The sequence below is a fragment of the Panicum hallii genome, chromosome 3 (assembly GCF_002211085.1).
Source record: "Panicum hallii strain FIL2 chromosome 3, PHallii_v3.1, whole genome shotgun sequence".
Taxonomy (NCBI): Eukaryota; Viridiplantae; Streptophyta; class Magnoliopsida; order Poales; family Poaceae; genus Panicum; species Panicum hallii.
The window spans coordinates 15,037,067-15,059,919 of NC_038044.1; the positions used below are offsets into that span (position 1 = coordinate 15,037,067).

A 22,853-nucleotide genomic window follows, 5' to 3' on the forward strand; every position below is an offset into this window, starting at 1 on the left:
AGAGAGAGACAGAGAGCGCAAATCCATTGATCGCTCGCCGGAGAGAGACAACTGGCGCGCGCCACATAGGCTGACACGCACCACTCCGAAGATATCCTTCCACGCAAGTAGATAACGTTTATTTTCCTTTCCTTTCTCTTAGTTTCTATTTTGTTTGTACTTCTCAGCACGTGCGTAGCTATAATTATTAGCATTGGTAAATTATTAGTACACGGAATGTTTTCTTCTATTTTCTTGTATCTTCCTTATTTAATATGTGGGTAGCTACAATCATTAGCTATATAGCTAATAAATTTATGTGTTTGAAAAGCTTTTCTAGAAAGAGTTATGCGTAAACCTGTGCAAAATAAGTTGTTTGTATAGATTTACGATGACGTTGATTACTTGTATTTAAGTTATTTATAAAAGTTGGGTTAGAAAAATTATGCGGAGAAGTTTTTATTATAATTTTACTCGTAAACTTTATTGGCACTAGTCTCATGTGAACTTGTGATGAAAGGTTATCACTAAAATGTTATTTTGGAAAAAAAAATATGAAGATAAATTATACCTAAAAGTTTGTTCAAAACTTCTCTGACAACGGTTTCAAAAAAGATATTCTAAAAAAATTGATATAAAAGTTATACATAAAATTTATATACACAAATTTATTAACTTTCTAAAAATAGAAAATTGTGGAAAATAAAACTTTCAAAAAAGAAAAGTTCTATGTTAGTGGAGATCGATCGCTCGCAAGCCTCGTGGCGAGCGTTCGCGAATTAGAAGGACTCGACAGAGAGAGGAACGTGGAGCTTGTGCGGCGCGGTGAAAAATGGAAAATTACAGCACCGGTATGCCAATTGCCAGCGCAGTGGATTTTTCAAAAAGAAAAAGAGGAAAGAGGCAAGTAAATTCGTAGAAAAACGGCTCTTTGTGGTACGCGACGACGATTAGGTAATGCTGATTTTGGTTGAACTTTTTTCATTCTATCTTTATCTTCCCTTATGATTTTAAACTTGGTTTCTGCTATATTGTTTCTTCCCTTTGTTTCTTTTTTTTTTTTTGCTAAGAGCGTGTCTCTCAACTGGTCGTGCCTTATAGCGTTATTTGTGAAAAAAATAGTACTACATGCGACATGAGTTGCAGAGGTCGTCATGTATTGTGGCATTGTGCCATGTTGACTCTTCCATGTCTCGTGCCATATAATATCGTGTTTAGTTCGTTGTCACGGTAATTTTGCTGTGCTCTGCCTTGCCGATTCGGTAAGTTTGCAGTTAGACCCAAACATGGTTCATATTACATCATGCTGTTCTTGTGTTGTGCACCTGTGCCACCTGAGACTTAACCCCTAATAAAATACACTTTTATCTTTGTCATCAATCATGAATTTCTACGCAATTCGCATGTGCCAAGAGATGAGGAATGAACACATGTCCAAACGGACGGAAAACAAGACGTGCCGCGTCATGGCGCGCACAGCAACCGAGCACGGCCCAACCCATGTGCGTTGTGGCGTGCGCGAGTGAGAGCTGGCGGGCCGAGGGCCAAAATCTCCTGGTATCTTTGCGATTTTTTTTGAAAAAGGGTTTAAAAAATTAAATTCGAAAAAGGGGTGTTGTTTTGGAAATTTTTAAAAAATAGGTATCTCCCGCCCGATCAACGGGCAGGAAGCGTGAGGCCGGAGACCTCCCACCCATCCAACGGGCGGGAGGTGCGAAATCTTTTCCCAGACCCCTCCCGAGGGACTCTTCGCGAATAAGAAACATTTTTTATTCACGAAAAGACCCCTAACTCATCCCGCCTGCCCAACAGGCGGGAGGTTCCCTTCTTTCTTATTTTCTTATTTTTTGTTCGAATTTATATTTTACAAACTATTTAAAATTCATACTTTTTTCAAATACAAGATTTATTCGCCATACTCTTAGTTCAATTTTACGAAGAAGATTACGGTATCTAAGACTCGTATGAAGATGGTTAAACGATAATATTTTGCAACGTAGAATCCAAATATTACGATAGTACGATACATCAAGCCATTAAAAATAAAATAGTATGATACAAAAACAGTTTAAATATACAGAGTCCGCCGAATCAGAAGTATCTACTCCGCCTGTCCCGGTCCTCTCGCTTTCTTGGTCCTCTCGCCTAGTCCTAGGCTGTCGTCGTATGTGCCCCTCCGAGTACGTGAGTGCATCTGGAGCACGGTGAGGACGAGGCGGAGGAGGCGCCGGCGTGAACGGGTCATCTTGGGACTGTGGATGTGCTCAGCTTATCTGCAAAATTACACAACTGCGTCGGTACTTTGCATATACAGAAATGTACAACAGTAAATTAAAGAGCTTACCCGTCCATCGGTCCAAAGCGAACCCATCGTGGGGCTGTCCTCGTGCCACAGCCCAAAAATCTCGGGCGGATAAGGCTCCTCGCTGATTAGAGGGCGTGCTATGGCGAATCGCTCGTACGACCATAGCTGCAGCAGCAGTGGACAGCCTGTGACGACGGCGGTCCTCTTCATCTTGAAACAGGCCTGGCAAAGGCCTCGGTACATGACCGATCCCCAGCTCCACGCAGGTACCTGGCCCGGCTCCGCATCCGCAATCGCGCGCGCGTACTGGATGAGAACCTTGTCCACATAGTTGCCGCTAGAGTTGCAGAAAAGAGCCCAACCGAACAACCACAACAGATATGTCTTCAGGCAGCGCGACACCTAAGAAATATTTCTAAAAACTATTAAAAATACTAAAAACTATTCAAAATATAACTACCCTAAGAAATATTTCTAAAAACAATTGAAAATACTAAAAACTATTCAAAATATAACTAACCTAAGAAATATTTCCTATATTATAGTTATTTTCAAGTAATTATACGACTAGAACGAGAATATACCTCCAAATTGACGTATGAACAGGGCTTCGCCGCTTTCTCTCTCTTCCTCTCCTCCCTTTCTTTTTTTCCTGATTTTTGCTGAATAAAATAGGAATTTGAGGGCAGGTGGGGGCTTATATAGGGGTAGGGGAACCTCCCGCCCGTTGGGCGGGCGGGATGCCCCTCCGCACTGTACAGGGGAACCTCCCGCCCGTTGGGCGGGCGGGATGCCCCCGCGGCCGCGTCAGGGCCTCTTCGCGAATAAAAAAGTTTCTTATTCGCGAAGAGGCTCTCGAGAGGGGTCTAGACAAATATTTGGCACCTCCCGCCCGTTGGATGGGCGGGAGGTGTCCGGACCCATTTTTCGAAATTTTTCAAATCGGCACCTCTTTTTCGAATTTAATTTTTTTAACTTTTTTTAAAAACAACTCGTATCTTTGCCTAGTGAGTTGGCTCCGGCGCTCCCTTATAACTGGGCTCAGACAGAGAGCTTGCACTCAAGGCCTTGCAAAAAACAGTGGCCTAGAATATGTGTGTCAGAACTGGTATCTCTACAACTTGATTTGTGCGGAAATATTAGGAGTCTCGCACCTCGTTGCAGAAGCCACACCGTTGGTCGCTACAGGTGGGTCCCGGATAACTGTTCTTCCCTCGCGATATCCACGACTTTGGAGAGTAGAACTATCGGGTTGGGGAACCGGTCACCGCCGGACGTAGAAGGAGGTCGGGGAGAGAGGAAGGGGGGCAGCGAGGTCCGGCGGGCGGTGGCTACTGCCGGGTAGAGACGGCAATAGGTACCCAAAATTTGAAATATATTGGATTTTTATTCCATTAGGATATGGGTTTGGGTCAATTTTTACACCCGTGGATTTATTAATGAGCACAAAATCCCACCTGTTAGGTTTAGTTTATGAGTACGGGTTTGTTCCTATATTATCCGAATCCGTAAACCCGTGGATTTTATAACTCGATCCAACCTAGTGCAATTGTCATTATATTATGTGAATTTATAATAACTTAACATCCCTTTTACTTCACTTTTTATTTTAGTAAACCCTCGATATTTTGGTGGTGGGTAGGGGTATTGTTACTTTACAGTTGTAGTATTTGTATATGCATATGCATATGGTGGATTTGTGACTTTGTATGATGTTATGATCATTTGAACGTAGAACTTGTTATTTATATTTTTATTTTTTCTAATAATTTTTAGTGAATAATGAACTAAAATTTGATGCTTATTATATTAAATTTGTTGATTAAACTAGTATAGTAAAGTGTATATCATGGGTGATCCGTAGGTACCCGTTAACCCGATGGGTATGGATTTGTGCAAAATTCTAAACCCGTCATAGGTACAAATTTCTTAATAAATTTAAATATTTTCTATAGGTTTGGGTTTAAGGTGGCAAAACTTAATGGGTTTGTACCTATTGCCATCCCTAGTGGCGGGTTGAGGAGGTGGTGAGGCGAGCCGGCTCCGCGGCCGACCGCCGATGGTCAGAAGACAACTAATGGGCCTGGCATCGAACGGGAGAGCGTGAGAAGTCATCGGATTAGCGCACAGACGGTTGCTAGAGGGTGGATCCGACGAAGGAGGCGGTGGCGGTGGGGGACGAGGTGCAAGTGCGCCGCAGTTGGGCCTTCTGCGATACTGCTGCCCGTGCGACCCCGAGCAGCCCCCTAGCTTAGCTTGTGCGTATCAGAACCGGCGCTAGTGCTGTGCTCGTGCTTGCTCCAGAGGCCCTCGCCAAATTTGTCAACGGCGTCTTTTCCAGCATTGGGCTGGACGCGACACTTGCGAGTCGTCACTCAAAACCCACAAGGACACGGTAGCGGTGAGCTCCGATCCCCTGATGAGGCTGGCGGTCCGAGCTCGTCAGAATTCAGAAACGGACGCGCCTCCCCGAGGAAACCGGCGACATCTCCGGGCAGGGGAGGGCCCGGGACGCGGCCGCGAGCCGGCGCCGCGCCCCGTACGGCACGCTACAGCGACCGCGCCCTCGCTTGTCGCGTCAGAGATCAGACTCACCAGTTCGATCGCCTGGCATCAACGATTGCACGATCAAGATCTACGAAAGCGAGGCTTCAGTTCAGGCGTCAGAGTCGCAGATGAAGATCGCCGGTGTCACGCCAGAAAAAGGGAGGTCGAGATTGTTTACAGGTGCAAGGAGCAGAGTCTCAGGTTAGCTGCGAGATTAGCTGAGAGAAAAAAAGAAATTCCATGAAGCTCCAGTTGGTGGTGCTGGACTGCTGGTAGTCTGACATGCGTCTCGTCTGATGATCGTCTCCCAGCTTCAGCCGCAGGCGTTGGCCGACGACGGCCGGCGACGGTCGCGGCCCCACAGCGCCGGCCAGCACCCGATGCCCAGAGGCCCTCGCGCCCTGAAAGATTTGATGCCACGTTCGTTAGCTTTGGAGTAAACCATGCACCGAAGGCATCTCAAAGAAAGCAGTAGAGCGGCGGCGATCTGGAAGTTTGAGCACCGTTTAGCGAACAACCATTTTTTTTTGTGAAAACCCCTGTGTGTTTCAGAGAAGAAGCTTCTGACGGAAAAGGCTGACATTCTAGTTCTGTGTACTCCGGTCAGACTATGATCCCTGTTCGCTTCTATGCTTTTCATCGTCACGATCTGTTCCATTTTTGACTCTCAAAAGCTAAGGTAGGTCAAAAGGATGGAAGAATCATTTGGTCCAAAAGGCACCGGTCCTTGGAAAAAATGCATGAACCGATTACACCTTTCAGCCCCCGTGTAGTTGAAAAGGAGTGTGTTTCAGACACTGACCAAGCGCCGACGACCAAAGAAATTAAAGTTGATGTGTACTCATCTTATAGTAAATCAGTAATCATAACATAATGATATTGGTACCACGCAGTTGCAATAGTCTAATTCAGAATTGGGCCCTCCTGATTGGTATGAGTGTTAGACTGCTCTACGTGCAGATCCTGAATAAGAAAATCAATGTGTTTCGAACAGTCCCAAACAGTGTCAACATGTGCCCATCTTCCTTCACACCTCGTCTTCTAAGTCTGCAGCCAGTCAACTACTAGTACTAACTAACTAACAGCCTCTTTACTGCAGATGTTGATATGATTTTTTTATAATGAACAGAGATGTTGATATGATTAACATAGTCTGTACGGGTGCACGATTAGTTCTGATAATCCAGGGAGTCACGAAATGCAACTGTGACTAGCTGATTTACCATGGAAGTTGAAGGCTTTCATGGCGAGCAAAATTAACCGTAACCGCGTGGTCGTCGGTTTGACAGTGACTGACCTGCTGGCCTTTCCCGCGGCGGTAGCTTTCGGCGGCGCGCCCTGCCCTGCGCCTGGAGACGGAGGCCCGCGGCCGGGCCGTGGCGCGGTCATGCTCCGGGTGAGCAGCCCCGGCACGTAGAAGTTGAGCAGCACGCCGTCCCCGCTCCCCCGCAGCTGCCCCTGCTGCCCCGCCGCGCCCTCTGCCTCGCCGCCTGCTGCCGCTGCTGCTTGGACGCCGCCGCGGCCGCCGGCTCGTGCCGCCCGGGCGACGACAGCACCGCCGCGGCCGGGGCCGCGCCCCCGCAGTCCTGCCGCGGTGCCGGTGCGCGGTCCGCGTCCATGGCGGGCCTGGCGCCGGCCTCGACGAGGTCGGAGAAGGAGAGCTCACGATCGGAGCCGCACTCGCCGGCGCCGTCGGGAAAGGCGGCCAGGAGGCCCAGCAGCTCCTCCTCCCGCGCGGACAGCCGCCGCCTGGCGCCGCCCGCGAGCGCGAGCGCCTCCATCGGCCGCCCCCGATATCCTCTCCCTTCCTCCTTTCGCCGATCCACCGCGCGCGGCCGGCACCGGGAGCGGCGAGGCGCGTGTGATGGTCGAGCGCGCGCGCGTGCTCGCTCCTGCAAAAAGCTTTGAGAGCGATCTCTGGGCGGACGAGGACGGTGTGCCGCCGTTGCTTTTGTAGACGGAACAGGGGAGGCGCGCGTAACCTGGGTTGGGCTGTCTTGATCCGTTGGGTTAATTAGCAAAGGAGACGGCCGTTCTAGAAGGAGACTTGGCAGCCGGGTTGTGATTTGTGAAGAACGGAAGATACGCCCTTCCCGTTCTCCCCTTTCGGAAGCTGATGGCCTGTCTGATCGATCGACGTGCTGTACATTCAGCGTGTGCGTACCTACACTTTTTGATGTAATTTTTTTATCCATATTGCACTATTTCCAGTCACCTTTAATTACCGACGCCAGTTGGAACAACGCCGGCGAGATCATCGTCGACGGGTCGACAGCCGGTCCAGCAGCGGAAAAAGGAGTGGTCGGATCCAGGTCCAATGGCTGTGAACCGTCGACCGTGACGAGCGTGTTTCTCAGGCAGCTGATCACTGTCATCTCCCTTCTTTGTTCAAATATTTTGCCGGGCCATTTTGTTTGGTTCCAAAGGTGAGGATGCCTGCACTGCAGTCTGCGGGTACGTGTAGCGGCAAAGCGCAGGGCTAATTAAGGTGAACGGGGTCACGGGATCAAACCCCTGCAGCCCGCAGCCTACAACGACGTGGTGATGTTACGCTTCGCTGGGAGCTAATTACATTGTAGGAGGGGCACTTAAAGACGGTTGGCAGAGCGTAGCTGTTGATCGAGGCGTCAGGCTGTGTAACCCGGACGTCTACAGTTGCTGTACTAGGTTTAGCCTTGACGGCGACGTACAAAGACCAACCAACTACCCGCCCACACTGTGCGTGCACTGCAGACATGGTAGTAGCACTTGGCGCGTCCAGTGGCGTGTCAGAGAGGACAGGGGTACACGGTTTCTGCTTTCTAGACAGCGTGACCGAGCTCATTGGAATCAACAGAGCAGCAGCTAGCCGTTAGATGGCTCAGCCAGTGCTTGGCGTTGGATTTCGCCTGCCTCTGAACTCTGAAGACCCAAACGCCGATCGTCAGGTGGTCGCCGGCTTCTCGACGTGTTTACGTGTACCGGGATGGGCGGCTGCTTCTATGATAGGCTGGGGCGGCACGAGGTGAGAATAGAAAACTTGACATGGCTTTCTAGAAGGTCCTGCGTGCGCAAACGTCTGGATTTTTGAAGGTTGACGTTGGGGGGTTGTCTCCACAAACCACAATGGTCCATTTGTCATCACAGCTCCATCGAGATAAGTCGCACACGGAATTCGGGACGCCGAGAAACAGGGAACGGGCTACGGGCCTGCTAGACGAGGCTCCAGATTTTATGCCGGTCCATGGAAAAGTTGTCTAGCTGGTACGGCCCATAACAGCCCGTTGGGCCATGCTAACATCGAACTACCAAATAATTCTTTTTTCCTTTTGGTTTGGATCTCGTCTAAGGTTATGTTTAGATCATCTAGATATTATCATGAAGTTTTTGGCTTATAGTTTATGAATTGTTAAAATCGGGATCGTAAAAATTAGGGAGATGTTTTGGGTGATTTACTGTAAACTTCTAACTAGCAATTTGGTCCCTTTTGCAATAATGCACAAACTGATAAAAATGCTATGAGGTGACAACTTCTGGGATTGTAACAATTTGGGCTAAGATTTGAAAAGCTAGATCTTCATGTTTTTAAAAAAACCACGATCCAATATTCAAACGGAGCCTAAACTTCCTCTCCTCGGTGTCTCGATCGGTCAACGCTCAGTGCAAACACAAGGATATAGAGGACGTCGAAAGCAGAGCGCGTTACAAAAACATAGCGAGCTTCCTGCAGCGTGGCAATGCAGCCACCTACCACGGGACCGGCAGCCATGTCCAGCCTTCTCCCCATCCTCCTCTTCTGCTCCTCCCTCCTCGCCGCAACAACCAACGCCGCCGACCTATGGTTCACCGACTGCCCGACCAACACGAACTACACGCGCGGCGGCGCGTTCGAGGGCAACCTCGACGCGCTCCTCTCCTCCCTCCCGGCCGCCGCGGTCGCGTCCTACGGGTTCGCCAAGAACGTCACGGGCTCCGCGCCCGGGAGCCAAGCGTACGGTATCGCGCAGTGCCGCGCCGACCTCAACGCGTCGGACTGCCGCGCGTGCCTCGACGGCTCGGCGCGGGACATGGCCGCCAGGTGCCCCGGCCAGAAGAGCGCCATGCTCATCTACGACGGCTGCCTGCTGCGGCACTCCAACGCGAGCTTCTTCGGCGCCGCCGACGCGTCCGTCAGGGTCGCGATGTGGAACCCGCAGAACACGACGCAGCCGGAGGAGTTCAGGTCGCTTCTCGGCGAGTTGATGCGCAACCTCACGGCGAGGGCGGCGTACGCGTCCCCGCGTATGTTCGCGGCCGGCGAGACCGGCCTCACGCCCTTCGTGAACATCTACGGCATGGCGCAGTGCACGCGGGACGTCGCCGCCGACGACTGCAACCTCTGCCTCTCCAGCGCCGTCGCGTTCATCCCCAACTGCTGCGAGGGGAAGCAGGGCGGCCGGGTCATCACCCGGACCTGCTCCATCCGGTTCGAGGTGTACCCGTTCTACAACGCCCAGGCCGCCGAGGCAGCGATGTCGCCGGCGCCGGCGCCGGCCCCGGGAGGCGGGTCCGTCAACGGCAGCGATCACTCGGGCCCAGGAAGCAACGGTGAGTCCAAGGTCTTCCATCTCCTGTAGTCCAGTCACTTTCCTTACGCGCTTGATAGTTGACACTTGCTGGCTTCCAACTCCGCTGCTGTCGCTTCGTTGAACCCGTGCCAGAAAACACTCGCTGGCGTCTTGACTGGGCCAAAAAGGCTGTTACAAAACGTCTCGCTTTTTAGTAGCATAGTAGTTGATTTCAGAGTTGGGAAGATGACTGATCTCGTCAAAAAGTATGAAATGGCTTCTATTCTGAATTTTCGACGGCGACAAAAACGATGCCGTTTGACGTCTGTGCAGGGAGTAATCGCACGGTCAGGACAAGTCTTCTCGTGTCAATTCCTGTTGCTGTCGTGCTGCTCGTGCTAATCGCTGCATATCTCTGCAAGAGGAACAGAAAACCACGCGAGCATGTGCAGGTTGCAAGCACCAGTAAGTGCTTAAACAACTTCAGTCTACCGTAGTGAAATGTTCAGGCTTGAGGGTTTTTTCCCCGAGCAATAAGGCTTGATTTTTTTTTGTGTTCTGTTACAAGGAGGACATGGAGATGACGAAGAAATGGGAACCTCAGAGTCTCTGCTATATGATTTGGGCACGCTACGAGCTGCCACCGGTAACTTCTCAGAAGAAAACAAGCTCGGCGAAGGCGGGTTTGGGCCAGTCTACAAAGTAACGAACTTTAAGCCTGCAACCTGAAAGTTATTCTGACTAGCCTGATAATCTTTCGCATAACACACTGACGGTCTGACCTCAATGTTCTTCAGGGCACGCTGCAAAACGGGCAGTACATTGCAGTGAAGAGGTTGTCAGCAACTTCGCAGCAAGGGCAGGTGGAAATGAAGAACGAGGTGGTCCTGGTTGCGAAGCTGCAGCACAGGAACCTGGTGCGCCTGCTCGGCTGCTGCATCGAGGAGCACGAGAGGCTCCTCGTCTACGAGTTCCTCAGCAATAACAGCCTCGACAAGATCCTTTTCGGTAACACTTCACAGTTCACAAAATCCTATTGTTATTTCACTTCAAGATCACTGGCAATTTCGCTTATTGCTAATTGGGGTGAGCGCTGAGCTGAGCTGAGCTGAACTCGCAGATCCTGCACGGCAGCATGAGCTGAGCTGGGGGCAGAGGCACAAGATCATCCAGGGGATCGGCCGAGGGCTCCTGTACCTCCACGAGGACTCGAGGCTGACCATCATCCACCGCGATCTCAAGGCGAGCAACATCTTGCTGGACGCGGACATGAACCCCAAGATCTCCGACTTCGGCCTGGCGAAGCTGTTCAGCATCGACTCCAGCGTGGGAAACACCAGCCGCATCGCCGGAACTTAGTAAGCTCGCCGCCGGGCACCAAGTGAAATACTGTACCACCCATCTGTGCTTCCTGACACGCCGTGCCTTTGGAAAATGCAGCGGGTACATGGCGCCGGAGTACGCCCTGCACGGCATCTTCTCGGCGAAATCCGACGTTTTCAGCTACGGCGTCCTCGTCCTGGAGATCGTCACCGGCCGGCGCAACACCTTCACCCAGGATTCAGGGCCTTCTGAAGATCTGCTTACCTATGTGAGAGCTGAAACAAACCTCAGATCCATCCAAGCAGCACGAGTAACCTGACCATTTGCAAGTGTACGCCACGTGGTGTTAACTCGTGTCGTGCACCGGACGCGCGCAGGTCTGGAGGCACTGGAGCCGCGGGAGCGTGCGGGAGCTGCTCGACGGCTGCCTTGCCGAGGGGCGGCGGCCGCAGGAGGTCCTGAGGTGCGTCCACGTCGGCCTGCTCTGCGTGCAGGAGGACCCGCAGCTCCGGCCCGGGATGGCGTCCGTCGTCGTCATGCTCAACAGCCGCTCCATCACGCTGCCGGCGCCCACCGTGCCGGCGTACGCGCTCCCCGGCCGTGCGGTCACAGTCGCAGCAGCCAACCGGCGGGGGAGGAGCAGCTTGGATCGCGAGGGGCCCATGGTGGCAGTGGCAGCTCGGGAGCCGTCCATCAACGAAGTTACCGTGTCTGACTTGCAGCCCCGTTGATGCTATACACTTGTCGGTATCAATCAGCATATGGACGGCGACGATCAAGCAATGGACGGCAACGATGCTTTGTGATTGATTGTTTTTTTCATTTTGCGTCTCCTCCTTTTGAATACCGGCGTAGTATGCGTTCATATCTGTACTGTCGAAGGTGCTTTATTGGGTGCAGTCAGTCGGAAGTTTTATTTGGCATTTTCAGTGTCAAGATATACATATTTTCAAACGATCTCAACTTTTAATTAAATTTATAAACAATATTCACATGTATAACACCGAATAACTTATTTGAGACGAATAAACCATGAAAATATATTTCATGATTCATTGATTGATACTAATTTGGTGCCATAAATTTTGATATACTTTCGTATAAATTTAATCAACATGACAAAGTTTTGACTTAGGATGAGACAAAAACAGAGTACAAGAGAAACATATACAAAAGGAAAATTGCTGCAAGTTCTACTCATTTTTGAAGGATGGTTTCCTTTTCCTACCACATTAGTCAGCCCGCCATCCCGCCATTTAGACAGTCGCGCACAAGGGGCCAATCGGCAAATGATAACGGATAAGATGCCAAGCTCATTCACGAAAATGCCAATTCTTGGAATTTTCAAGCAATCTACGTGACGCAGGTAAACATTGGTTGAATCGGTCCATGTTTCCTGTTGGATTTGCCATCGTTTATTGTATTTCAACAAACTTTGGTTTTATAATGATATTACATGATGTTGAAAAGACACATACAAAAAACATGATCATCGTTTAGTCTGCACAATTGATAATGTTCTGACGTATATTGAGTAAAGAAACATCATATCATGCTCAATTTATTGAATATGCGCTCCGTAAAATTACTCCAAAACATGCAAATTTGTATTTATTTTTCTTTCTTTAAACAAAGTACAAGCGCAAATGTTTTCACACTCACCTCAAGAATACACACGCAATCCTACCTTATGAGCATCTTTAAAAGACTAAAGATCGCCAGTGAAATCCTGGAATAAATTTAAGCACCCACGTCTCATCAAGGACTCAAATCCGGATGGATCTCGTTTTATGGTGTTCCTTTTTCTTTGAAGTGAAGTACATCATGCTTAGGACCTCGTGAGCTTGAACAACCATTTTTGTGCTTGTGGCGATAGTGCAGATGGATGCCCGCCGATCAATACAAACAGAAGTGGTTTTGTTTTGTGAAGTCAAAAAGCAAAGCCCAGGTTTCCCAAAAAAAAAGAAGAAGAAAAGAAAACGCAAGCCCAGAAGAATGGGACGAACTTAAGTTGTTATGACTTATTTTTCAAAAAAAAAGTTGCTATCTGACTTCTTATCTGACCAAGCTACCACCAAGCATTTTACATTATTTTGTTCATGTTCGATCCATCTGATTCAAGATTTCCGACAAAACAACTAATCACCTTGTATAGTTCAAATGTGCATACTTTGCATGCCTTCCACTCCTGTAATTCCATCATTCGGAAAAGCAGCGGTCATTCAACGTCGTCCTCCATGCTGTCCCATCAACGAGGTTCCAAGTCCGAGACGGAGCCTTCGTTGATCGACGGCTCCTGGGAATGAGCAGGCGCCCTCGGCCACTTGCCGGGGGTCATGAACCCCGGCTCGGCGGGGACCGGCAGCGTGATGGAGCGGCTGTTGAGCATGACGACGACGGACGCCATGCTGGGCCGGAGGTGCGGGTCCTCCTGCACGCAGAGCAGCCCGACGTGGACGCACCGCAGGATCTCCTGCGGCCCTGGCCCGTCGGCCGGGAACCCCTCGGGCAGCTGCGGCAAGCTCCCGCGGCTCCAGTGCCCCCAAACCTGCCCGTGCCGGCCATCAGTGGACAGAATTCCAGAATCGGTTCTCCAATGCGTTCCAGATTTGCAAGCAGTAAGCTTCTAGTTCAGAGGTTGCAACTTACAAATTTTATGAGATTTTCGGAAGGTCGCCGGCCGGTGACAATCTCCAGGACGAGCACGCCGTAGCTGTAAACGTCTGACTTGGTAGAGAAGGAGCCGCGCACAGCGTACTCCGGCGCCATGTATCCACTGCATCTCCAAGACACGGGAAGTTAGCAAGTCTTCGTCAGCCGGCAAGTTAGCAAGACACGCACAACTTACTATGTGCCAGCGATGCGGCTTGTGTTTGCTACGCTTAGGTCGATGTCGAACAGCTTCGCCAAGCCGAAGTCGGAGATCTTAGGGTTCATGTCCGCGTCAAGCAAGATGTTGCCTGCCTTGAGATCGCGGTGGATGACGGTTAGCCTCGAGTCCTCGTGAAGGTAGAGAAGCCCTCGGCCAATTCCCTCGATGATCTTGAACCTCTGGGCCCAGCTTAGCTCATGTTGCCTTGTAGGATCTGGAAGCAGTCGAGTTTACTTCACTCAGTAAACAAGATGATCGACCGAGTGTCCTGACATGAAAGGATTTATGGCCACTTGATTCAATCACCGAAAAGGATTTTGTCGAGGCTCTTGTTGGCGAGGAACTCGTAGACAAGGAGCTTCTCATCTTCCTCGATGCAGCAGCCGAGCAGGCGCACCAAGTTCTTGTGCTGGAGCTTTGCAACCAGGACGACCTCGTTCTTCATCTCCACCTGCCCTTGCTGCGAAGTTGCTGACAACCTCTTCACTGCAATGTACTGCCCGTATTGCAGCGTGCCCTGAAGAACATTGAGATCAGATCATCAGACATTTTGTGTGCTTTTGAAAAACAGACCATTATTGTACATTAATTTTCGGGCCCAATGATTTAAAAATTACTCTGTAGACAGGTCCAAAGCCTCCTTCCCCGAGCTTATTTTCTTCTGAAAAGTTGTCAGTTGCAGCTCGCAGAGTACTCAAGTCGTACATGAGAGGCTCTGAACCTCTCATTTCTTCTTTATCCCCATGTCCTGGTGACGAGAAAACTAATAGAGTGTCAAGCTTGAAGGTTGCAGCACAACGTTCATGTGATACGCTAACAATGTTTCTGCAACTTACCGTCGCTAGCTAACTGCACAAGCATGTGTGGTTTTCTGCTCTTCTTGCAGACATAGGCAGCAACAATCAGCAGCAGCAGCAGCGTCGTGACAGCAGCAAGAATTGAGACAATAATAAGTGCTGTCCTGACTATGCCTCTACTTCCTGCAACGTCTGTCCTAGCTGAAAATTCAGAACAGAAACTGTTACAGCCATCACCAAGAGAACTCATCTTTTTGAACTGTACTTCTGAAAACACCATGCTTTTAACAAATAACAGCATGCATATGAAAATTCACTACTATATGAAAAGGCACATCCCATAAATTTGGATGAAGGTCCACCATTATTCATTCAAATTACGGTAAGACAATAAATCGAAACGAACTGTATTCTACTTAGCAACTCCAATTAGATGTCACTCATTACACATAATATAAATTAAATCAAACCAAGAAATTTTTAGTCCAGCTCCATATATGTATTTTAAGTGCTAATGCCTAAAACTGCTAATGGGGTGAGCTAAAATTTAGCCAAGGCTTAAAATTTTTAATAAAAGTATGGGTGCTAATATAGCACTTAACGTTAGCCAATTCAAGACCCTCAGCAGTGAATAATAGATCATGTGATGATGCCGAATTCTTGACCGTTGACGTGGAGTACGGACTCCTTTGGTCGAAGTCACAACACCAGCGTTGATCGACTGGTCTACTACTCCCACTAAATAAACGCGTTCGGTTTGAAAAAGCTAGCGCAAGCGTCGGAGAAGGGGCACGAGACGTTGGATTGCCTACCGGTGTTTCGTGGGCCGGAGAGTTCGCTGCCGTTGACTGGCACACCGCCTGGCGCCAGCGCCGGCGCCGGCGACATGGCCGCCTGGGCGCCCTGGGCGTTGTAGAACGGGTAAATCTCGAACCGGAGCTGGCAGACCTCGGAGAAGACCCGGCCGCCCTTCCTCCCGTAGCAGCACTTGGGGATCGCATCGACCAGTATGGCGAGGCACAGGCCGCAGTTGTCCGGGCTCGTGTCCTGCGTGCACTGGGCCAGGCCGTAGAGCGTCACGAAGCTCGTGTACTGGACGGCGCCGGCCGCGAACATGCGCGGGGACCCGTGGGCGGCCTTCCTGGTGAGGTTGCCCACCAGCGCGCTGAGCAGCCGCATGAACTGCTCCGGCTGCGTCACGTTCTCGGGGTTCGCCACCTCGCGGATAGGGTCCGACACGGAGGGGACGCCGAAGAAGCTCGTGTTGGAGTAGCGCAGCAGGCAGCCTTCGTAGATGAGCATGCCGCGCTTCTGGCCTGGGCACACGCTTGCCATCTCGCGCGCCGAGTCGTTGAGGCACGAGCGGCAGTCCGGCGCGCTGATGTCGCCGCGGCACTGCGCGAGGCCGTACACCCCGTCGGGCGCGGCGCCGGTGACGTTCTTGGCGAACCCGGTGGACGCGGCGGCGGCGGCGGGGAGGGAGGAGAGGGTCGCGTTGAGGTTGGCCTGGAACGCGCTGCCGCTCGTGTAGTTCATGCTGACCGAGCAGGTGGCGGTGATGTAGAACCTAAGGACGTCGGCATTGGCTGTCGCGGGGAGGAGCAGGAGAATTAGTGGGAGGAGACCTTGCATGGCTGCTCGGGAAGGCTGCTGCCTGCTGCTGCACATACGGTACTCTAGTGCTCATGCAGGGCTGCTTCCTTGCTCTTTAGAGGATGCAGGGCTGCTTCCTTGCTTCCTAGCAAGTGGCCAAGTCGGCACGCGCAGGTCTCACGGGACCACACGCAGCCCGCGAGGACTGCCTGGAGGACCACACATGAGGGCTGTATGAAATTTCCTATTAAAAATATAAAAAAGTACAATACGAAAATTTTATTTCAGGTAAAACAATCTGCAAGAATGTAAACAGACAAAATTTCCATTTTCCATTGGAGTCAGCATTTTTTCCATAAAACAAAATTCATACAAACTAATTTGTGTAACAAAATTATATAAATAAACATATAAATTAATACGAGATATTATATAAATTTTTTAAAAACAACTATATAATCAGAATGTAAGATAACAAAAAACAAGCAAAAATTCTGAAACAAAATTTTGAAAAATAAAAACACAAATTTTGAGACAAAAAATCAATGAAAATTACATAAAACAATTGCAGATGAAATTCGAGAAAATTCAAAACCAAAGTTGTTCCTGGACACACAAATCAAATAGAAAAGACAAAGAAAAAAAGCATCCGACGTGTGGACATTGCTGGCATAGCCTTCTATTGAGTTCCCAAGAGCCGACCTGGAAGGACGACTCAAAATCCAAAATATCCATGAGGATATAATCTAGTCTATTTAATTTTTTTGAGCATTGTCTGCATGCATTTGAATTTGATTTCAAGTTAAAAAATTAATTTAAACACATGCCTTATGAAGAAACTTGAATTGTCACTGTAGGATATGTGCTAGGAATTATGTTGGTAAAATACTATTATTCAATTCATGAAATTTTAGTGATTTTCTTGGATGTTAGAAAAACCATCTTGAGGCCAAACACCTTAACTGAAAGTCTAAAAATAACATTAGGAGAAGAATGAAAGGAGATTTTTCATTTCAAATCTATAATGGTTGTGATGCCGGTTCATAGGTAAATGGAGGTGCACTTAGTATAGCATCTATACAAAATCGATGTCATTTTTGGAGCCCGAGAAGACCACCTTTGAGTGAGGAGAAGAGAGAGGACGCCGGGAGGGAGGAGAGGGTCGCGTTGAGGTTGGCTTGGAACGCACCGCCACGCGTGTAGTTCATGTTGTCTGAGCAGGCGGCGGTGATGATACGGAAGTACGGAACGTAAGGTCATCTGTGTTGGTCGTTGGGGTGAGGCGGAGAGACCTGTTTCTGAAAGTGACATCAGTGGCCTTCATTCATCGTCTTTCTTTTTGAATCTACGTGCAAGAGCGTACTTTACTTTGAATTAAACTAGTGGTTGGCGCGCGCCTTTGTGCGCGATGTGTTGCATGATTTGACGCTTTGCGGTAAATGAAGTATTAGAAATGAGCAGGATCACACTCAAATCTCCTCTACCTCTGCTTCATTTTTGAACATCGTAGACAAATGATGAGCAAAGCCATTAAGGTCTTCAAATGTACCTATTCTGTTTCCCTTTTTGCTAAACTACATACACAATAGCTTTTGATAAAGCAGAATCTTACAAATGAAAATGGTAGAGTATAGATGTATAAATCAAAAGCAGTGCCTCTACAGGGATCTAATTTGTTGAAATAACTCGTCACAAATAAAATAAAAGTAAAAAAAAGGTATTCTTAGGCCAACTCAACAAAAGCAAAGGAGGCTGATTATATACTCTTGCACTATATTTTCAGCCAACAAAGAAGAGTATTTACTTCTATATATAAAAATTTAAGGTAGAATATTTCCTTCTATAAATAACATCAACTATATACATATTTACTTTCAGTTTTCAAATGAAAGAGACAGATCATGAGAATACGTTAATAGTGTGGCGTGGGGAGAAAATTGTAAAAGTATATGATATAGTGTGATTGAAATAGCTATAGATAAACAGTTTAAAATAATCTATATGAGTACTTTTAACCGACATATATAGGAGCATCATGTGCAAGGTACTTTTATATTGCTAAAGTTACTGCTTCATCGTCACCTTAGCCAAGGCAAGTACCTTGTAAGCTGCATTTGTAGTCAATTTCATTCTCATTTGTGCAGAAACCTGAGCATCCTTATTTGCCCAGTTTTGCAGAGGCAAACCATCAAACACATTGTGTGGCTCCATGGCACAAGGTCACAGCTCATAAGCAAATCATCAAACACATGGTGTGCATCCCCCATAGATGACAGGACGAGGCACTTGTAAGCAACGGGGGTGGTAGAATTGGAGCGGATGCAGCTGCTGGCCTGCCGCATAGTGCTCTCCAGCGATTGGTGCTGGCAGCTGCTGCATCGCATGCCTCGCCAATGAGCCGTGTTGTCCCCGTTGGTGAGCTGCACTGCCGTAGCGTACCCCCGCCTTCTCCGTGAGCTGTCTCTGCTAGTGAGCTTTTGCCTCTGTAACGCAGCATAACCTCGGCGGCGAGCTGCGATGCTACATCCGCTATTGGCTGGCGCAAAGCTCCCGTACCAAGCAGAGGATGTGCGAGGCGAGAACGTGAATCTGCGACAGCAAAGGCAAGTACAGAGGGGATGGGGTGGTGAATGGAGTCAATCGATTAACCAAGGAGGACCGAACATTCACTTAATTTCGTCGGCCATAAACCATAAAAAATAGCTAGAAAACCACCAAAAATATATATATTTGTCGGTCGGCCGACAAAAATAGACCGACGGAATAAAATCGATGAAAATAAAATATTTCTTTTCATCGGCCGAGGCAGCCGACGAAAATACACACCATATTTTATTCGGTCAGCACAGCCGACGAAAAAGATACAATTTGTTTTATCGGTCTCGAAGACCGACAAAAATAATAGTAGTTAGTTTCGTCGGCTTCCCAGCCGACAAAAATACTGGACGCTTGCTTAAAAAACATCTGCTGCATAATAGTTTTCTAGAATTACAAATAACAGTTAATTAACATAAAATCGTCATCCATAAGCAAACATTCATACATCATCACGCAATCATGAAATACATACCATAAGTGCAATCATGAAATCCATAGTCTAAATAACATATATATGTCAACCAAACCCAAAAGCACGAATCAATAAGGGGTAATATTATATCCGCTGCCACCGTCACCTCCAGAAATGTTATGCGTTGTCGATGGTGGCGTGGACGGGCTGCCAGAAACTCCTTGAGGATGACTACTCGTCGAACCCTGATTATAGACAAAGTTAAATATATATAGTACATATATAAGAAAATTTGAGCATTGCTACTTATACGAAAGAATTACCATTTGTGGAGATGGTAAATGCATGTATGGTACAAAAGTCGGTGGTGGTGGAGGAGGCGAAGGAAGAGATGGCAAATTAAATTGTGATCCAAGGGTAGCCGCTAATATTTCCTAAAAACCGATAATAGATCAAGTATCTTATAGCAATAAAAAGTGCACATCGATTTGAAAAATATCAAACTTGAATAGTACCTGAAGCTGTCGTTGCTGAGGAAAAAACCTTACAAGTACTCATGTTGTTGCCTTGCCCACTCTTCTTGTCTCTGCATCGCCTCCCTATGCTGCCTTATCTCCTCCTGCAGTCGACTTTTCCTTTCGTAGCCCCAAGAACTCCGAGAGGATTGAGAAGACTTCGCCTCACTCAAAGCACCACTTGTATCAATAACGCCATTCAACATGCTGAACCTATCATGTTTCTTCCCTCCCGCGCTTAAGTATAAGGCAGGGGGTGGCGGCGCGCGGGGATGGCTGGGCGGAGGGGAGGGGGGGGCGTGGGGGCGGCGGCGGGGCGCGGGGGCAGCGGCGTCGCTCAAATAGGGCTGACGAAATTAGACTTATTTTCGTCGGCCTAGATTAAACTGACGAAAATATGATCTTAGTTTCGTCGGCCCGGGTAAGCCGACGAACTAATTTAGTTGTTTTCGTCGGCTTGCCATGGATCAACGAAAATAAATATGGCCAATGAAATTGAACTGTTTTTGGTACAGTGATTGTCATAGTGAGACGATGCAGTGAGAAGAAGCACACCATGGAAGCTCTACCCTCAAGAGAGAGGTGGCTTGGGCCCACCATCGGAACGGAGGCACCGAAGCGGCAAGGTTGGACGGCGCCGGCGCATACGAGGCCGGAAGGAGCGGCGCGCTGCGAGGAAGGCGGCTAGGCGGGTCCGGGCATGTTGGCCCAGCTCATTCTCGATCAGGCACAGGAACTCACACTGCTAGCACTCGCACGTTGTTTGGCTCTGGACGACAAACACAATCACACACACATAGATTGGCGTGCCTTTTTTTTTCCTGCACTGCTCTCTGAACTGATTACATGGCCAGCTATTTACACACGCACACAAGCTAGTGGCCACGGCTCACACGGTCTACACGTCTTGCCGTAAGAATCGGGCAACCCACAAGCTAATCACCACTAATACATCTACATGCAAGATAAGCACACGTTATGGCCGCACGACTCAACCAGCACCCATCTTTACACGCAAGCCACTTCCACCTGCATGTCGCTAACTAGTCAAAGTGCTCCTGCATGCAAGCACCTACATGCAGATCACAGCCTGCACTAGTCTAACTAATTCACGCACACATCTGACACGACTGACAACTCACACAAATAGTAAACAACAAGATTAAGGGCCTGTTTGGCAGGGCTTCGGCTTCATCTAAAACGGCTTCGGCTTCGGCTTTTCCAGTGAAGCTGCTTTTTTGGTGAAGCCAAAATGTGTATCACTGTTTGGCAAAACAAAACAGCTTCTCCTCTTTTATGCAAATAAACCCCTTTACTATTAGCAATTAAACGACTCAAACAAGCTATCATGCATGTATTCTTCTTCTCAAGACTGTATTAATATACTTTGGCACAATGACTATTTCAGATCACAATATGAGTAAAAATAAATATAACTAAACAAATAAATTTATAATAGTGTAAACAAGATCATGATAATAAATCAAATATTATCATACAAAATTACGATGATCTAGCCAAAAAAATTGCTCTCGCAAGGTCATCACGAAATTTGTCCATGCTTCTAGTGCTAGAATGTGGAGTTGATGCATCCGATGCATTCGGAGCTGGTTGATATCTAGCATATCTTTCCGGTATAGTAGGCACATAATCAACATTCCTGTCACACTTTGTGAAATCTTTATCTGTTGCACTGTTCTCACGAATATAATTATGCAAACACATGGTAGCCGCAGTGATCATCATTTGCTTCTCTAGTGGATAAGAGGGCATCTTGAGAAGGATTCTCCACTTCATTTTCCACACGCCAAAGGTCCTTTCTACCGCGTTGCGGATGCTGGAATGTAAATGGTTAAAAAGCTCCTGCTCACCACTAGGCGCCGGCCCTCTTCTCCAATCTGGAACATGGTACCTTTGTCCTTTATAAGGAGCCAAATACCCCGGACGGTTTGGATATCTTGCATCAACAGTGTAATATTTTCCTACAAAATATGAAAAAATAATATTTATTAAACAATATTATTTTTATTACATAATAATTAATATTTTGTAGTTCATACCTGTAGGGGGAGGCGGCGGGGGCAGGGGGCGGCGGTGGCGGCGTCGGTAGGGGGCGGCGAGGGCGGCGTCAGTAGGGGGCGGGGGCAGGGGGCCGGCGGCGGCAGTAGTTGGCGGTGGGGGCAGCGTCAGTAGGGGCGGGGGCAGGGGGGCCGGCGTCGTCAGTAGGGGGCGGGGGCAGGGGGGCCGGCGGCGGCGGCAGTAGGCGGCGGGGGCAAGGGGGCCGGCGGCGTCAATAGGGGCGGCGGGGGCGGCGTCGGGAGGGGCGGCGTTGGCGGCGTCGGTAGGGGGCGGCGGGGCGGGCTTTGGTAGGGGAGCGGCGGCGGCGGCACGAGGAGGCGGCGGGCCGTGCGTCGGTAGGTGGGCGGCGGGGCGGGCGGGAGCTGCAGGAGGGGCGGCGGGGCGGCACGAGGAGGCGGCGGGGCGGGCGGTGGTAGGAGGGCGGCGGGGGCAGCGGGAGCGGCGCCGCTCAGTCCGTAGCGGAGGCGGCGGGACCGGCGCCGCCCGTCGGTACCGCAGGCGGCGGGAGTTGCGCGGCAGGTCCCGGCGGCGGATCCCGGCGCAGGGAGGCGGCGGCGGCAGGGGAGCGGCGGGGGCGGCGTGGGTAGGAAGGAGTGCGGCGCCCGATCTCACGCGTGGACCTAAACGAAAAGAAGGCAGACGTGGGGGGAGGTTTTCGTAAAAAATACATGAGCTGAAGCCAGAGAAGCCACGTTTTTTGGCTTCTTCTTTCTAGTACAAAAATGGCTTTGGCTTTTTTGGTGAAGCCGTTTTATAAAATGCTGTTTGGCAGGGCTTTGGCTTTTTTAGGGGAGAAGCCAGAGCTGAAGCCCTGCCAAACAGGCCCTAAGTCTAACAGGGCACGCGAGGGCTGGAGGAGCGACGCGTTGTGGCAGTGATGCCGGAGGCGGCACTGTCGCCGGTGAGCCGTGTCGTCTGAAAGCCAGCTGCTACCAGGCCACGGTGCGCATCGCTGCCCACACCTGTGAGCTGCACCTTCTAAAACCTGGTTGGTACAAGGCCACGGAGCCCATGGCTGCCACCCGCAGCTCCTCCTACGGCTCGCTGCTCACCGCTGCAGCCTGCAGCATAGGCAGGGTGGAAAGAGATGCCCCGGGGGGGGGGGCGGGTTGTGGAGCGCGACTGCCAGGTGGTGCAGCACTTCGCATTGCATCACGAAGGGGCTCACCGCTGCAGCTTGCAGCATAGGCAGGGCGGAAAGAGATGCCCCGGGGGGGGGGGGGGGGGGTTGTGGAGCGCGACTGCCAGGTGGTGCGGCACTTCGCATTGCATCGCGAAGGGGAGGCCAGCGGATGAGGCTATCCCCA

General features: G+C 49.6%; 2 protein-coding genes and 1 pseudogene across 3 annotated transcripts; 1 reads left to right on the plus strand and 2 right to left on the minus strand.

The window, feature by feature from the left end:
• Positions 1-4,943: 4,943 nt before the first annotated feature.
• On the minus strand, positions 4,944-6,741 carry LOC112887312 (annotated as a pseudogene).
• Positions 6,742-8,532: 1,791 nt separating this feature from the next.
• LOC112884093 (putative receptor-like protein kinase At4g00960) lies at positions 8,533-11,697 on the plus strand. 2 transcript variants are annotated; one of them, XM_025949417.1, is made up of 7 exons: positions 8,533-9,397; positions 9,691-9,822; positions 9,926-10,059; positions 10,155-10,365; positions 10,478-10,715; positions 10,798-10,948; positions 11,058-11,697. In XM_025949417.1, the coding sequence occupies exons 1-7, from the start codon at positions 8,548-8,550 to the stop codon at positions 11,409-11,411; spliced, it is 2,070 nt and encodes a 689-aa protein (XP_025805202.1). In that variant the 5' UTR covers positions 8,533-8,547; the 3' UTR covers positions 11,412-11,697. The 2 variants fall into 2 exon arrangements, with proteins under 2 accessions (XP_025805202.1, XP_025805201.1); XM_025949416.1 differs by having other exon boundaries at positions 9,929-10,059.
• An 895-nt stretch (positions 11,698-12,592) lies between these two features.
• LOC112884723 (putative receptor-like protein kinase At4g00960) lies at positions 12,593-16,013 on the minus strand. Its single transcript, XM_025950252.1, has 7 exons — positions 15,162-16,013; positions 14,389-14,550; positions 14,170-14,300; positions 13,859-14,069; positions 13,529-13,766; positions 13,330-13,456; positions 12,593-13,228 (listed from the first exon to the last, which is right to left on the minus strand). The coding sequence occupies exons 1-7, from the start codon at positions 15,979-15,981 to the stop codon at positions 12,929-12,931; spliced, it is 1,989 nt and encodes a 662-aa protein (XP_025806037.1). The 5' UTR covers positions 15,982-16,013; the 3' UTR covers positions 12,593-12,928.
• Between the last annotated feature and the right edge of the window lie 6,840 nt (positions 16,014-22,853).